Source organism: Rhinolophus hipposideros (genome assembly GCF_964194185.1).
Source record: "Rhinolophus hipposideros genome assembly, chromosome: 18".
NCBI lineage: Eukaryota > Metazoa > Chordata > Mammalia > Chiroptera > Rhinolophidae > Rhinolophus > Rhinolophus hipposideros.
Window position 1 is genome coordinate 42,713,520 of NC_138064.1, and position 16,415 is coordinate 42,729,934.

At 30.3% G+C, this 16,415-nt stretch overlaps 1 protein-coding gene across 1 annotated transcript in view; it reads left to right on the forward strand.

The window, feature by feature from the left end:
* Window positions 1-16,415, forward strand: part of LOC308510431 (cadherin-related family member 4-like) — a gene marked incomplete at both ends in the record, with an annotated part of 118,807 nt that overhangs the window by 93,119 nt on the left and 9,273 nt on the right. Inside the window, 2 exons of the mRNA XM_081079717.1 lie at window positions 8,895-9,036; window positions 9,219-9,472. Coding sequence (XP_080935843.1) covers window positions 8,895-9,036; window positions 9,219-9,472 — 396 coding nt within the window. The remainder of the gene's footprint in view (window positions 1-8,894; window positions 9,037-9,218; window positions 9,473-16,415) is intronic.

The following is a 16,415-nucleotide window of genomic DNA, read 5'->3' on the forward strand; positions in this document are numbered from 1 at the left end:
CATTAGGTACGTTTTCAAAAATAGCCGGTTAACCTCCAGTCAAGATGGTATAGTCACCTTTCTCCCTGCGCTTCTCTGCTAAGCACAACTATAAACCCTGGAAATAACACAAGAGACAACCAAATGAGAGCTCTCAAAGGTAGTAAAAAAAAAAAAAATGAACTTGTTTGGAAACCCAGGACTTCAGGAACATATGATCACTGGTCAGCTTTTAGCACTTATTTAAAAATCCAAATCTCAATCTCTCTATTCTCTGTCTCTATCTCTATCTCTATCTCTCTCTTGCCCATAAAACTTTAATTCTATAGAGACCATGAATGCTTTAATCATCATATTTTATCTAGAATCTATTTATTTGTAGCAACATACCTGTAGAGCAACTAGTCTGATTATTGCACAAAGCAAAATTCTCACTGGACTTTTTGATTACTTAAACTCAATTAATATATGTTAATGATTCTACCAGAGCTCAATGGCTGAGAATTACTGGTGTACATAGTCCATGCATTGAAGAATATTTTAGGGTAAAAAACATGCACTATGATTAAACATTTTTTTAAATTTTTTTTTATTTTTTTATTTTTTTATTTTTTTGTTGAGAGCCCACTGGCCCATGTGGGAATCGAACCGGCAGCCTTCGGAGTTAGGAGCATGGAGCTCTAACCGCCTGTGCCACCGGGCCGGCCCACATTTTTTAAAATTTTAATGAAAATTTTATTAATTAAAAATTATAGAAAAGGAAGAAATAAGATTGAGATACAATTGTGTTAGTAATTATTGTTCAAGGTGTGAATAACAACTTCTTTTGTGTTACAGGTGCTTAATTACACATTTTAAAGAATTATCTACAACTGTTCTTAACTTTTAACTGCATGTGCATCATCATTTTTCCCTGAATTTCCATTTCAGATTTTGTTTAAAGGTTATTGTAAAACTTATTGATATTCAACTTGAAGAGCTATTTCAACGCATGTTCCAGATGATTCTTTTTAATAGCTAACTAAATATTTTGCCACATAGACAAAATAAAAATAAAAATTAGTCTCTTAAATTTAGAAAGAATTGGAAGCCAAATTCAAATGCATACTTATATGGGGACAACAAATCATTCATTTTAGAACTAAATTGAAACTTCATTTATCCTAAATGAAAGGTGTCATATGAATAGTAGTACTGCTAATGTAGCTTTTCTTGAATTAGATTATTAATGTCCAACATATAATATGTTATGTCGACCACTATAATAGCACTAGAAAAAATAAAGCCATAAAGCATGGACCAAATATAGTTTATATTGAAAATTGTATCACTTTCTAAAAGAGAAATGCAAAGTACAGATAAACAGTAAGTGGAAAAAAATCCTAAACCTAAAATCTAATTGAGGAAGTGAGATACCTTAGCAATTTGTAATGTGTTTTAAATCTGGAACCCTATTGTAATGACTTAGAATATTCCATCAAATCCTCAAGCATATTTTCTAGGATTTGTTTAACAATTTTTATGAATCATGGTCTCTTATATCCTGCACACCACAGTCCCATGAGCAGTTGTTCAAAGTAGGCATTCTTGGAACTTCGTGCAGACCTATGAAATCAGGATCTCTGAAGATGGAAACTGAGAACCTTTAATTGTTAAGATTTTCAGGTAATTCCAGAATAAACAATTTGAGAACTCTAAACTAGATGATCTCCAATTTAATTCTCATATTCAAATCTATGACATAATATGGATCGTATATGTCCAACAATTGGACATATATTCATTTTTATTAAAATTAAAATCAAATCACAATTATGAAAAGGTCGTCATTCACAATGCAAAGAAAAAAAAAAGAAAAAAATTTTCTTTTCTGGCCTGTGATGAATTTCTGTACTACATTCCCCGTATTCCCTGTAAGAATTATTTTCCAAGTACTATCTCCATGTCTTCTGAAAGCCTATAACAGTTCCTCATGATTTAGTATACATTTTTCTGTAGGTTTAGTATAAAAACATTGTATCTCATAGCTAGAATGTTAGCTTATTGGAGTTAAGCACTAATGCCATATACAAAGGGTGTCAAAAAAATGTATACACATTTTAAGAATGGAAAAAACTGTATTAAAATTATAATACTCAATATATACTGATAGCAAAAAATGAATACAAGTCATGTGTATACATTTTTTTGGCATCCCTGCAATTATGTTTTCATGCAATTTATAGAATGATATTTAAAAAAGTATTTAAACATGAATATCAATGGATGTGATTGATAACATATACAATTACAAATACAGCAATTACATTTAAATTTGACTTTTTTTGTTTTTGTTTTTTTCATTTAGGGGAGAGCATGCTACATTAAACAAATAAGTAAACGAACAAAGAAAGAAAAGAAATTACACTATTATTGTCCAGTTTAGGAGCTTGGGAATTAGTTGGTTTGCTCTGTTGTACACCACTATATCCCAGAGGGTTTATGCCATCTCTTTCCTCTCCAAATCCTAGTTTATGTTCTTTTCCAGAGATTACAGTTATCCTCACCTCTAGGTACAATAACTGTAATGTTGTCCTCTGCTTGTTTTGAAAAAATAAGAGAAGGCCCTTATCCCACCTTTACTCAAAAACATTTCTTCTACTCAACAGTCCCATCTTTAAAATACAGACTAGAGTTTTAGAGGTTTTAAAGCATATATTAGCAGTTATTAGCATTGTTACGTATATAACATATCTCCCTTTGGGTGTTTAACATGTTGAATTGTTTTTAAAAATGATAAGTCGTTAGGATCACATATAAATTCAGTGGAGGAGAAGATGTGAGTGGTTAGAAGGAGTCTGAGAAGCTATGATCTAAAAGCTCACTACTGATTTTTCTGTGTAGATGACTTAATGACTTCTGATATTATCACTAAATTTCTTCTAACTTTCAAACTCAATTAAATAATTTGGGTTTACATTAACTAATAACTGCATATACATTTACTTTTAATATAATGTACAATCAAATCCTAATTTGGTTGGTGATTTTTTGCCTGATTATTCAAAATGCTAATAAGCCACAAATATTTCTGTGAGTTGTGGGATAAATTTCTGAACTGTATTGTGTTCCTACCTCTTCTATAAAGTGTTTTCAACTATTTTCACTATGTCTTCTGAACTTTAATGAACATGTTTTAGCACATAGTTTTTCTTTAAGTGTTTCATGTTTCCCAATTCTATCTTATCAAATAGAAATAAACTCCTTGAGTTTAGGCCTTATGTCATATGCTAACTTTGATTATTAAGGTTCTTGTTAAAACTAAAACATTGTATCACTGTAGATAATACTCGTAGAAGTTGACAAGTTTAAGGAGTAATTTCAACAAAAATATAAGCAGACAAGTTTATATTAATGAAAAATATAAAAAAATCATTTATCTGAAATAAGTAATGTACTAATGCACTAATGTAAAAATGATTGCATTTGTAATCTTTAAAAGTAATTCTTCACTTTTGTAGATTTGTTCTAGATAGGTTTTGTGCAAAATATAATTAAAATAACAAGAAATACAGTGTGATTCATCAATAGAATTGATCGTTTTGTGAATTGGAAACTTTACAAATCCTTTTGCCCAATTTGGTAAATTAACAATTCTATTATTATTGTTGTTGTTGTTATTGTTATTATTATTATTATTACTATTATTATTATTTTCTTATTATTATTTTGTTGTGTAAATGTATAGGGACTCAGTGAAAGCTTGAAGAACTTGTTACAACCTTGAACATGATATAATTCATAGAATGTTATTTCATAAAGTCTTTGCCATTTCCAAAATATGACCATTCACTTTATCAATTTGTGAGAGGCAAGATTTTCAAAATACTTCGGGTAAAACATACCTGCATTTGTCTCTATAAATTCCATGGATATTTATGGAGATACTTGGCTATCATTTTAAATTAGATAATAAAGGCTCACATTTTTCTCTAAACATTTCTGTGAGGGATTGCCCTGTCTCCAGATACCCAAGCTCTTAATCCTATTTTACAGAGTAAGTTATGTATTAGTTTCATTATTTTATATGTACTACTCTCATATGGATAATCAGAATTATTGCAGAGTATCCATGAAAGCATAGCATGTAATATTAGAAAATTTACTTAATTTAATTGTTTCCATTTAAAAATTTTCATTTAACTGTAGTTTATATCAAGAAAATGGTTCATAGCTGCCCAAATGGCCCAACAGTTTATCATTTATGTATCTTAACAACTGATACACTTTCTCACTTAAATAAAATCTATCCTATCTCCAGAATATAAAATGAAAAATAATAAATATTATTAAAATTATAATTTCTATATTGATAATAATTTATTAATTAAGAAATACAAAATATAGATAGTTCTGGTTTCTTCACCAGCAAGAGAGAAACTGAAAATGAATTTTCCTTATTATTTAAACATAACCTTATTTGTCTTTAATTGGTAACAGGTTTGAAAGAACTTTCCAGATAAATTGGTTAAGTTTGTTGTTCATTATTGAAATTTAGTTAGTAAATATATGTAATAAATTCTAGAGTATAAGCAACAATGCTATGGATTACGTTAGCTTTTCTTATTTATTTACATTTTTGTATTGCAAGTTGAGAGAAAGGTGAAGCATTACCTACTCCTTATTTTCTCAGTGAAAAGAGTTTCTCATTAATCCACTAGCATTTTCAAAGTTTAAAAATTCTCAGTTTCTGAAATGTAGAAACAACTAAAACTTACTTTTTTTCCTCTTATAGAATTTGTATATATTAAACAAATGTCTGTAATCCAACGGTTACACTTTTAATATTTTAATTGGCAACATTTAGAAAAGTGAATGTGCTATAATATCTTGTAATTGGATATTCAGTTAGTCAGGATAATGGTGGTCTTTTGCCGTAATTAATTCTGACCAGCAACATTGGCATAATATATGAAATGCCAAGCCGTAGAAACAGCACTCCAGAAATAGGACCTGATGAGTCAAGCTTGGCAGAGTCTCCTTGTGCTCAGTGTTAGGAACTAGCTTAAAGGTTGGTCATCACAATGTTGGAGAAGGAAGAATTCCTCCTTCCAGTGTGTTGCTTGAGTTCAAAAACATAATGGAGATGTCAAAAAGATTTTTGAAAGTTACAGCTCTGGAAAATAAGGTCAAGAACTGAACTTGGAAGCCACCAATAAATAAAAACCTCAATGCTCACAGAACAATTTTTTTGACAGAGCGTAAGGGGGAAGGAGGACTGGTAGAAGAGGGTAACAAGGGTCGAATACATGGTGATGGAAAGAGAATTGACTTTGGGTGTTGAGCACACAATGTGATATATAGATGATGTATTACAGAATTGTACACTCGAAACCTATGTAGTTTGACTAACCATTGTCACCCCAATAAATTAAAAGAATGCTTTTTTGAAAGCTTTTAGACAGGAACTATCTGAAAACTGTTTGTTCTTAGCCTCTATCCTCTAAATTATGAAATGGATTAATTCTAAAGGAAAACACAAGAAAATTCAATGATTGGTTCAACTCAGTAATTAATTATGCTTTTACAATTTGAGACTTGTCCTTGTATACATGGAGTGCTTTTTTAACTTATTAAACAATTCAGGGGTGGTAGATGAGGGTAAATGGGGTGAGATATATGGTGATGGAAGGAGAACTGACTCTGGGTGGTGAACACACAATGGGATTTATAGATGATGTATTACAGAATTGTACACTTGAAGTGTACACTTGAAACCTATGAAATTTTACTAACTATTGCCAACCCAATAAATTCTAATAAAAAAGAAAAAAAAACACAATTCTAATCGTGTCTTCAGAAATTCAAACTATACCTGCCACGATGGTACTGTGTGGTTTGCATCAAAGTATCTCCAACATAACTGAGCAGTCTCACTCTCCAAAGGAAGAGAGCTACACAGACTACTTGGCCCAAATAACACGGTTTCCTGAAAGACTGTCTCTGCTTACTCCATGTTAGGGTAGTAAGCACTTACTACATAGAAGGAATATCATCTTTCTAGTCTGGATCTTAACGATAATATGGAATTTTAATAACAGTGTCATTGCACATGAAAATACTAGATATTGCTGAGTAGAGTTCAGTGTACCTGAGTGTTAATATGACATTCTCTATAACCAAAAGGGAAGCAGTTTTTTTCTAAAATCATATGATAATCCAGAGAAAAGTCAAACTATAAGAACATACAATAATTCAGATTATGATAAGAAAAAAATATTTTTGACTAATAATAACTTCCACCTACATCGTACTATATGAATTAATTATCCATTTCTGCAATTGTTTTTTTTTTCTGTTTGTGCCTCCAAATAGGTTTTCTATATCTGGTTTTCTACAGGCATTTTTTTTCAAAATGTATCTGTATATATTTTTTTCTTTTCACTAAAATGGACATAAAAACTAATAGAAAGAAATGAAAATTTGATTGAGTACTAGACAATGATTTTTATTTTTATGGAAAAATGTAGATGCATTTTATTTAAAATGTATTATTTTATTTCTTTATTAAATTTATTGGGGTAACATTTATTTAAAAAATTATATAGGGTTCAAGTGCACAATTCTATAATACATCATCTATATATTGCATTGTGTGTTCACCACCCAGAGTCAAATCTCCTTTCTTCACCATATATTTGACCCCCTTCACCCTCTTCTACTTCCTTCCCTCCCCTTTTACCCCCGGTAACTACTAAACTGTTATCTGTCTATGAGTTTTTGTTTGTTTGTTTGTTTGTCTTTTTTTGTATCCCACATATGACTGAAATCAATGGTTCTCAACTTTTTCTGTCTGATTTATTTCACTTAGTATGATAATCTCAAGATCCATCCATGTTATCACAAATGACAGTATTTCATCTTTTCTCATGGCTGAGTAATAACCAATGTTTCAGTTTAAAATATTTAAAATATGTTTGGCTAATCAAAAGTAATATTTGATTAGTAAGGGAAACTTATCTGGGATTTTATTAAACTCATAGACACAGACAATAATTTAGTGGTTACCAGAGGGTAAGGGGGTGGGGGGTGGGAGATGAGGGTAAAGGGGATCAAATATATGGTGATGGAAGGAGAACTGACTCTGGGTGGTGAACACACAATGGGATTTATAGACGATGTAATACAGAATTGTACACCTGAAATCTATGTAAATTTACTAACAATTGTCACCCCAATAAATTTAATAAAAAAAAAAATTCAGCTCAAGTATGAACAAGTGTTTTATAAAACACACAAGCCATAGTTTCTTAGAATTGGAAATAATTTGAGTGCATATAAACTGAACCATCATTTAAAAGATGAAGAAATATCCTCTTCAATGAATTAACACTAGTGAGACCATTTTTTAAAGAGTAGAAGGGACTTTTTATGAGAACATATAACAGAGTAGTAGGCTAGTGTTGTGAACTCTGATTATGATTAAGTAGAAAGCAGCATTAAATAGTGTAACACAGGATAATACCTTGGGCTTTGGAGTTAAACCCTTTTCACTTTCTGATTTTGGGTAATAATACTATATTTTTCATTAAGTTGTTGAATATACATTAATAGGAAAATTACAGTCTAATACACATGCATTCAATAAACATTGTAGTTAATATTATTTATTATTACTTTAGCAGTTATGGAAAATTGTGAAAGATCAGATACTACCTTTTCCTTTTTGGACTATAGTTGGAGGGAGAAAGAGAGAATAATGATTCAGTTTCAGAGAAATATCATTATCAAGATTTTAATTTCAAATAAATTGGTACTTAATTAGTAAAATAGAGCTTAAATATCAGCAAGTACCCTTTATGTCTTCTAGTTGTGATCCAACAAACAAAGCTGCGTTGTGTTGGAGTGAAAAAAATGATAGTGGAATTTGCTCTGCACACTTAAGTGGCTTCTAAGGAACCTACTGTTCAAAGTGAAGGAGTCCGAGAAGATTTAAGAAACCTTACTAAGGAAAGAAAGAAAAACATAAGTGAAAGTAGGCTCTTCATTTTCCTAAATCAAGGCCATAATTTGGTTTCATTTCACATTCTATTCTAATAAATTGGTAGTGTCTTCATTGAGTGCTACTTTGAAAATACCTCTGAGACTATTTCACATTCTTCAGGAGAGTGGATAGATTAGCAATGTCTCTTACAGGTGAAAAGGAGAGAGGCAATAGTGGCAAGCAGCGTATCAGATATTCTCCCTACTAGATTACAGAGTCAAAGAGCCTTAGAATTTGGACATTCCCAGAGACAATATAGTTCCTCTTTCAACCTAATTGCTAGAATCTCCACATGTTTGAAATATAAGTCACATGCTTACTAGAGTTTGAGTTTCTTTAGAACAAAAACTAGGAAGAATTGGTTGAATGGTAGGCAAAAATTGAGATGAATATAAATGAATATTTCTAGCAAGTAAAGCTGTCAATAGTGAAATATGTTCCCTTTAGGTAGTGAGCACCCTTTCTGAGGAATTTTTTTCAAGAAGAGAGTTGATAACATATATATTCTAGATTAAAGGGAAGTGATTAGATTAAATAACATTCAGTTTCCAATCTAATTTTAAAATCCAATAGCCTCATGATTGTCTGAATACCTGTCCTAGCAATATTATGCAAAGTAGGCATTTGTTAAAATTAATTCTGCATTTATAAAATAAAAATAAAACATGGATTATACTGCTGGATAACCCCAAACAAAAAAGCTGATATGATGAAACTCTAAAACATAATCTTTAAATGTAAAATAATTAAATTGTAAAAGTTACAATTTTGTAACTTTTACAAATATTGTGAGGGTGAAAACAATGAGTAATATAAATTAAACAAGTAATTGACTATACATAGCAAAAACTTTAAGATATAATCCAAAATAGATAATATTCTTGTGTTATAGAATATGAATGATGAACCACCTGTATGCAATCCACCACATTTGGAAACTCAGATTTATTCCAGTATTAAGATTCCTTTTATTCAGCTCAACTGTTCAGACAAAGATTCTCCACAGGAACAGTTGAGCTATTCAATTGTGGGAGGTAAGACATATAATTTCAAATAAGTCACTTCTATGCTATTTAAAATATACCCATGTGAGATATTTTATAATGGTTGAAAACCTATTATAACGAAACATTTTAAAATAAGAATGTGAGACAATAAAAACTAACATAATATATAATGTACTTTTATTTCTGTTTTATTACCTCATCTTTCTCAGGAAATACAAATAATCAATTCACACTTTGGAGAGTAGGTGTTGATCCTCCTTCTCTAACCACCACTCAGAATTTCCAATATGATGCATTTCAAGGGATTCGGGACCCTCCGACTTTCCAGCTACTTATTGAAGTTACTGATGAATTAGGTGGGAATAAAGCTAGTCAGCTGTCAGCCACTACAACAGTTATAGTTCATGTGTTTCCTTGGACCACAACGCAGCCAACTTCTATCACAAAACCAACTAAAACTACAGTAAGTACTTAGTGATGAAATATAATTCTAAAGTAGTCTGAATTAGTCATAAACCTAGAAGATATTTGGGAACTCTCACAGGAGGTATCCTTATATTTTGGCAATGAAAGACATCAATGAAGCAGTTACTTTAATACATTAGAATTTCCATCATCAAAATAAGGAGAATATATTGTAGCTGTTAGTCATTAATCTTGCATCAAGATAAATATATCAATGTTAGTAATTTTTATAGGCCCTTTTGCTATTATTTAGTTTAGATTCTTAGTAATTCTATTGATTCTTATCATAGTATACTTTTGTCTATTTAAATGAATACTCATGAAGGTTTGTTATGTACATAGTACCATATAAGGTTTGTAAAAATACTTGACAAACTTGCCTTGAAAAGCATACAGTCCCACTGAAAGACAAGGTATATACACTTAGAACAATTTAAGTAAATATTAGAAAGTGTCAAATGATAGTGCAATTGTTATTTAATGTTGAGGTTGAAAATAAGTCTATATTGAGATAGGCAGTAAACTCTCTACATAGAGAATGAAAACAATAAAGTAGTTTTTGAAAATCAGATATTTTCTTTTTATGTAATGAGAAGAAAAGCTTTACAAGAAAAAGTCAAAGAATTATGCCTGGGAAGAGTATCAATATATTTGGGGGAATGTTGAGAAAACAGTAAAGCTTGAGGCTATATTTGTGTCAGGGAAAATGAATCCCATGGTAGGTATGTAAAATATTTGTGCATGGGACATCTTGAATGTAAAGATGATTTGGGGGTGATTACTGAAGACAGCAAATTATAATAGTTCACAGCAGAAAAGATAAAACTCACAATGTCTCATAAACTTTGCTAATATAGAAACAAATAGAAAATCAGTGATGTGATAGAATCGGTTTGTGTGAAATATGCTGTTTCATTTCAAACAGGTGGAGTTTAAACTTCCAACTAGGTATCCATGTCCATGTTTTCACTGATATTACCATGGTGTTCTCTATATAATTGAGTTAACACATGAAAAATATTTCGATTAAAATAGCCATGTGTTAAGAAAGTTATGGAAAATTCTTCCCAAATGCTTGACTGCATGGTCAAAAGGTTTTACATTAGCTATACAAAATCATCATATTACAATTTGAATATTTTGGATCCAAAGAAAACAATAAATTGGAGTAAAGTGGTATAGGACTGGTAATGCTCCCAAGTGCTTTGTGGAAGGAAATTAATATTGTCTTTCTGTGCTTCCAATTATTTCTAACAATTTTCAATCTAGAAAACAACACATGATTAAATACAACCAGGCACATGAGGAAATAGGATTCCATAACCAAGAAGCAACAAAACCACAAAAAGCAGAAAAAAGAACACAGTAACTACAGAAATTTTCAAACATAAAATGTAAAATAATGATGCCGATTATATTCAAGAGATATAAAAGAAGTTTAAAATTTGAAAGTATATCAAATATATCAAGAAATCAAAAATACAGTAACTGAAATTAAAACTTGACCCTATTGACATATAGAATATGTAAACACTATACCCAGCAATTACTGAATATAAGATTTTGAGGGAACACATGGACACCTACAAATTTTGATCATATATAAGGTTATAAAGTAAATCTCAACAGATTTCAGTGGATTGAAATTATGCTGAGCATTATCTGTGATCTTAAATAATTACCCTAGAGAACAAAACAAAGAGGTATTCAGAATATTCCTTATATCTTTAGAAGTTAAAAAAAATAGAGAACATTTTTAAATGAATAAATAAAAAATACTACAAAATAAAACTTTGAGATTCCGTTTAACAGAATTGAATGTTATGTTTCTCCTTAGTATCATTTTAACTACATCTCACAAATTTTAATGTATCATTTTTACCATTTGTTTTAAAATGTTACTGATTTTCTTAAAACTTCTTTTCCCTGTATGTTACTTAAAATTGCTATTTATCTGAAGTTAGAAAAAGAACCACAAAATAAACTGTAAGAATTTTTAAAAATGAAATAAGAACTGAAGTTAATGAAATAGAAAGCAAACATACAAAAGTTAGGCCAAAATTTGGTCATTTGAAAATAATAATAAAATCTATATTACCCTGAGGAGGCTGATAAAGACAGGAATGAAGTCATATTTTACCAATGTTGGGAATGAAAAAAGAACACCAGTAGGTCCTGCAACCCTCCAAAAAAAAAAAAAAAAAAAAAAAAAAAACCTATCAGAACTATCAGAATGCAAAATTCCTCTTCAGGTTTATCAACAATTCAACAAAAAAATTAATGGAACTTTTTAAACTTACTTTTTGGATATGAAAACAGGAGTATATGAGCAAATAAAATTAATGTTAATTATAAAAAAAGGAATCCTAAGAGAATATTATGAACAACCTTGTTAATAAATTTGATAAAGAAAAATCATGGTGGGAGGACCTTTTATATCCCAACTAAAGACAATACAATGCATTAATTATGACAGTGTAGAAGACAAATGGACAAGAGAACAGAATAGAGTCCAGCTAATGATCCACGACATAGGGACCTATGATTTATGTCAAAAGTGGCACTACAGAGCTGTGGTAAAAGGATGATTAGTTTCAATAAATTATATTGGGCAATTGGTATGCATATAAATAAAATAGGAATGATTCCTTACCTAAATTAAGTCCAGGTGAATTGTAAACTTAAATGGCCAAAATAAGCAATTAAAATTTAGAAAGATTATAAGAGACTATTTTAATAATTTGGGGGTGGGGAAAGATTTCTTAAATAAGACAAAAAAAGAAAGAAAAAAACACAACCAAGCCATAGGGAAATTTTTTAGAAATTGAATATATTAAATTATTTATTATAGATGAAATGATAGTATATTTGACTATGTAACTTTTGCTTCAGAATAATTTAGTGGAGAAGACTATAAGTAAATTTAAACAAAACTGACAATTACTGAGATTATGTTATGGACATCTGGTAGATTATTGTGCTATTTTTAATATTTTGTATATATGCTAGGTATCACAAAAAATAGCTGTAAAATAATTGAATAGGAAATAATTTGAGATGTCCATGTATTTGTTAAGCTATTAGCATTTAATGTCTAAAATTTTTTGCAAACAATTTTTACAAATAAAATATTCTTACTTATTTTGGAGCTTCATTAAAATTGTCTGCTTTGGAGCTTTTATATATACTATATATAGTCAAACCTTGCAATTTGTTATATTGAGCATGTATATTCTACTGGTCACTCAGTAAATTAGTTCTTAGTCCCTCCTCCCACCCCAGTGTGTGAACATAGGACTTTTTGTCACATTCTACAAATATATATTCAAATCATTTTATGTCAAATAATATTGCTTAAGACTGAGCTGTAACATCAGTAACATTGTAAAATGTTGTAGCAGCATTCCAAACAGTTAAAATGTGTTATTTTCCATTTCTGGCTTAACATAAACCTCACCTACCTATTCTGAGTCAATTTTCTCTGCTGGATTTTACTCCTTTGGGAGAGATTATTTTAGCCTGAGGAAAAAAATATCTAACTTATATTAACATATGGATTTCTACCATCCAAATTCCTGATTAATAAACCAAAATCTAGCAAAGCAGAATGCTTATAATAAAAACACACTAGACAAAATAAACAAATTCTGTAGCAAAATGTGAAAGAATTTTTAGACTTGTAGTTGAGTGGTATTGCAAACCATATAATTCTCTTGGCAAACTACATTCAACTTGCTAAAAGAGGCAAACCAATTAACGCTGCCTGGAAATCATTACCAATCTATGATTTAGAATGTACTCCCAAGGACTGTGGCAAATAGTCTTCGCTATTCTCCATAAGCCATATCAGCTTTTATGTTTATATGTGAACTTATAGAATACACGTGTCTCTATAGGGAAATATATGTGCCTCTCTTTGCAAAAACCAAACCAGTAATGACCTTAGAAATTCTACAGTTCAATTTGTCCACTGTGCAGGAAAAGAAAATGATACCCAAACAGGTTATAACTTCCATTTTATTGTGAGTGAGCAAACAGACACACAAAAAACACCTGCATATTTTAAAATAGGCTTTAAAAAGATAATATTTCTAAAGGTTTATTTAATGTAATGCTGACTAGGTATTTTTCATATCTGAGTATTTTATAAAATTACCCAGTAAAGATTATTTATATCTCCAGATATCTATTTATTAACTCCATGGCCAAGCCTTGTGCGAGTTGCTGGAGTACAAAGATGAATATGTCAGAGAAAAAACCTTCTAGCTACAGATAATAGCATACCCAACTTGAAGTGTCCTATATAACTCAGTTTCAGAAAAGTAGCAAATTATTAGGGCAAAAATTTGAAGATCTCTGTATACTATCCTAAGGAATATGGGCTGTGCCTTCCATTCAGAGAGGTTCTGAAGAGGGATTACAAGAGAAGGGTGATAGGATTAGATATGTCTGATAAGTATGAGTGATTTTAGAAAAAGTATGGAGAAAAAATGACGGGGAAATTGGTGGTTGAGAAAGCAGTGCCCATGAAACCAGTTAGGATCTTATTTTAATAATCCAGATAAGAGAGTTAGACTCTAAATTAAGCAGTGGTAATTTATGTGGAGATGAAGTACTAGATCTGAAATATATATAAACAATAGAATTTACTACATATTGTGTTTAAAATGTGTGTTACAATATATTGATAGAAAGATAATTTAATTTAGGATTAGCCATTATTATTAGACTGTAATTATTATCATTGTAAAGCAGATCTTTTCATTTAGAATGTTGAATGAGATATGAAAACTTAAAAACATTTCTAAGTGGTTAGAATCTACTGCCAGAATTTTATCTGCTTCTAAATATAACTATAAAATCCCATTACAAAACAGAACTTTCTTAGAGCCAGATTACTAACAATGTGTGTCTATGAACTATAAAGAAATTATGGCCTGTGGATAACATACTCAAAGTTATTAAAAATAAGTTCAATCATATAATAAATATTATAGGAGACATCATCAGTATGAAATTCACTATTAATGCATATTTTTTTTTTTTACCAAAAAATTCTTCTAGGCACTTGAAAAATAAAAAAAAATAGGGTATCCTATAAATTGTAATCTAGTGAAGGCATTCAATAAAGACCTCCTCATCTTTTACAATGCCAAGTATGGTACTTGATAACTAAAAGGACCAATGCCATATGTTATATGAAAGGTATATGATAGTTCTTAATTGGGGGAAGGGGGAATTTATGAACTGTTGAAGAATCTGATGAAAGTTATGGTCTCTCTCTCTCTCTCCAGAACAAAAATGTACACATGTATATGTGAATATACTTTTATACTCAACATTGGAGGCCTATAAAACCCATCCCTGGAACCCAGATTAAGAAATCTTGACTAAAAACAAGGGTTTATTACTGCTTCTGAATTTACAAAAAAAAAGTTTCCATGTGCAAAATATATTTCTATTATTATAAAGTAAACAAAGCAATATAAGACACTAAAATAACTATAGAGAAAACTTTACATAATATGTTTCTTAAATATGTTTACACTCGGTGTGCTCTTATAGACATTACAGTAAGTAAAATAATACCTTGAAGCTTAGACAGGAAAATAGAAAAAAATTCTTTATCTTTAATGTAGAATGACTTAGTCAAACAAGCTAATAATAAATCAGCCCAACCCTAGACTAAAATAAACAGAACTTCTATAAATTGTCTCCTGATTAACCTTTGTCTTTGAACCCATCTCTGCCTATTCAGAGGTCCCTTCAAGGCAGGTAGAGAAGAAGAAAGAAACTGTCATGTTTCATGAACTGAATTAAACTTGCCCAATTTAAATCCAGATTGGCCAAAGAGACAATGAGGTAACTGGCTAGACACCATTTCCTGCAATATAATCCCCAAAGAATTATGAATCAAAATTCCTGAAACTATCTGCATTCAGCAAATTGAGTCCATAATAAAAAGCCCGGAATTAATATCCATTTTCAAAGTATAGAAGATAGTAGAAACCTTAAATCATACTAATTTATAACTATGTTTTTACTCTGATTTCAACATAAACAATACATGGGTAAAAGAGTAGAAAGGAGAAAGTCACTATAAATAACTGTCCAATCTTTCCATCAATTCATCTTGGTAACTTATCCATATTTCATGATGTATATTAGTATAATTAAAAGGTTTTTAACCCAGCAATGGAGAACTGAAAAAAGGCATTAGATGTATATAGTGACAAAGTGTTTAGTGTTTAGTGTTTCACTTAAATCAACTTTGAAGACATTAATCCTAAAGATATAGCAGGTCTGAGACAAAGATTTACATCTTTATAACCATGTGTTTGACACTATTATGCCCACTGCAGAAGATATTACTTTCCCAAGGCTGATTTTGACTCATCAAAGACCGATCCTTTACTAGCATATACCTCACAAGCTAATTTGCAATTAAGTATGTCTGGAACTTTGTTTTCAACGGATAATTTAGAAGAGTGGTATGCTGGAGCTGGTTCGTTTAAGCTAAGAAGAGCCTATTTCTAAATATTCCGAAATTTTGTCAGCTGGGTGTTAAGCCATTAGTAGCTTAAATTCAGTCACAGTGGGAATATTAATACTATGAAAATTGGTAAATGCTACATTCCAGGGTTTTTTTTTTTCTTTTTAAGAGTTAGTTTATCAACACACTATAGGACCTGTCCATCTTAGCTTTTAGTAGACTTAGAAAGGTAAAAGAAATTAAAAATGGGTAGAAAGAAGATTTCAGAGATATTATCAAATACTTATATATGGTAAGTAAAATTTAGCCACCAAAAATGAAAGAAAATTTACTTTACTTTTTCACCCCTCATTTCAAAGAATAACATAGCCATACTTTTTAATAGGTCAAAATATCCATCGATGCCACTGGCACTTTCTGTTGATCTGAATTTATCCTTTACTTCATA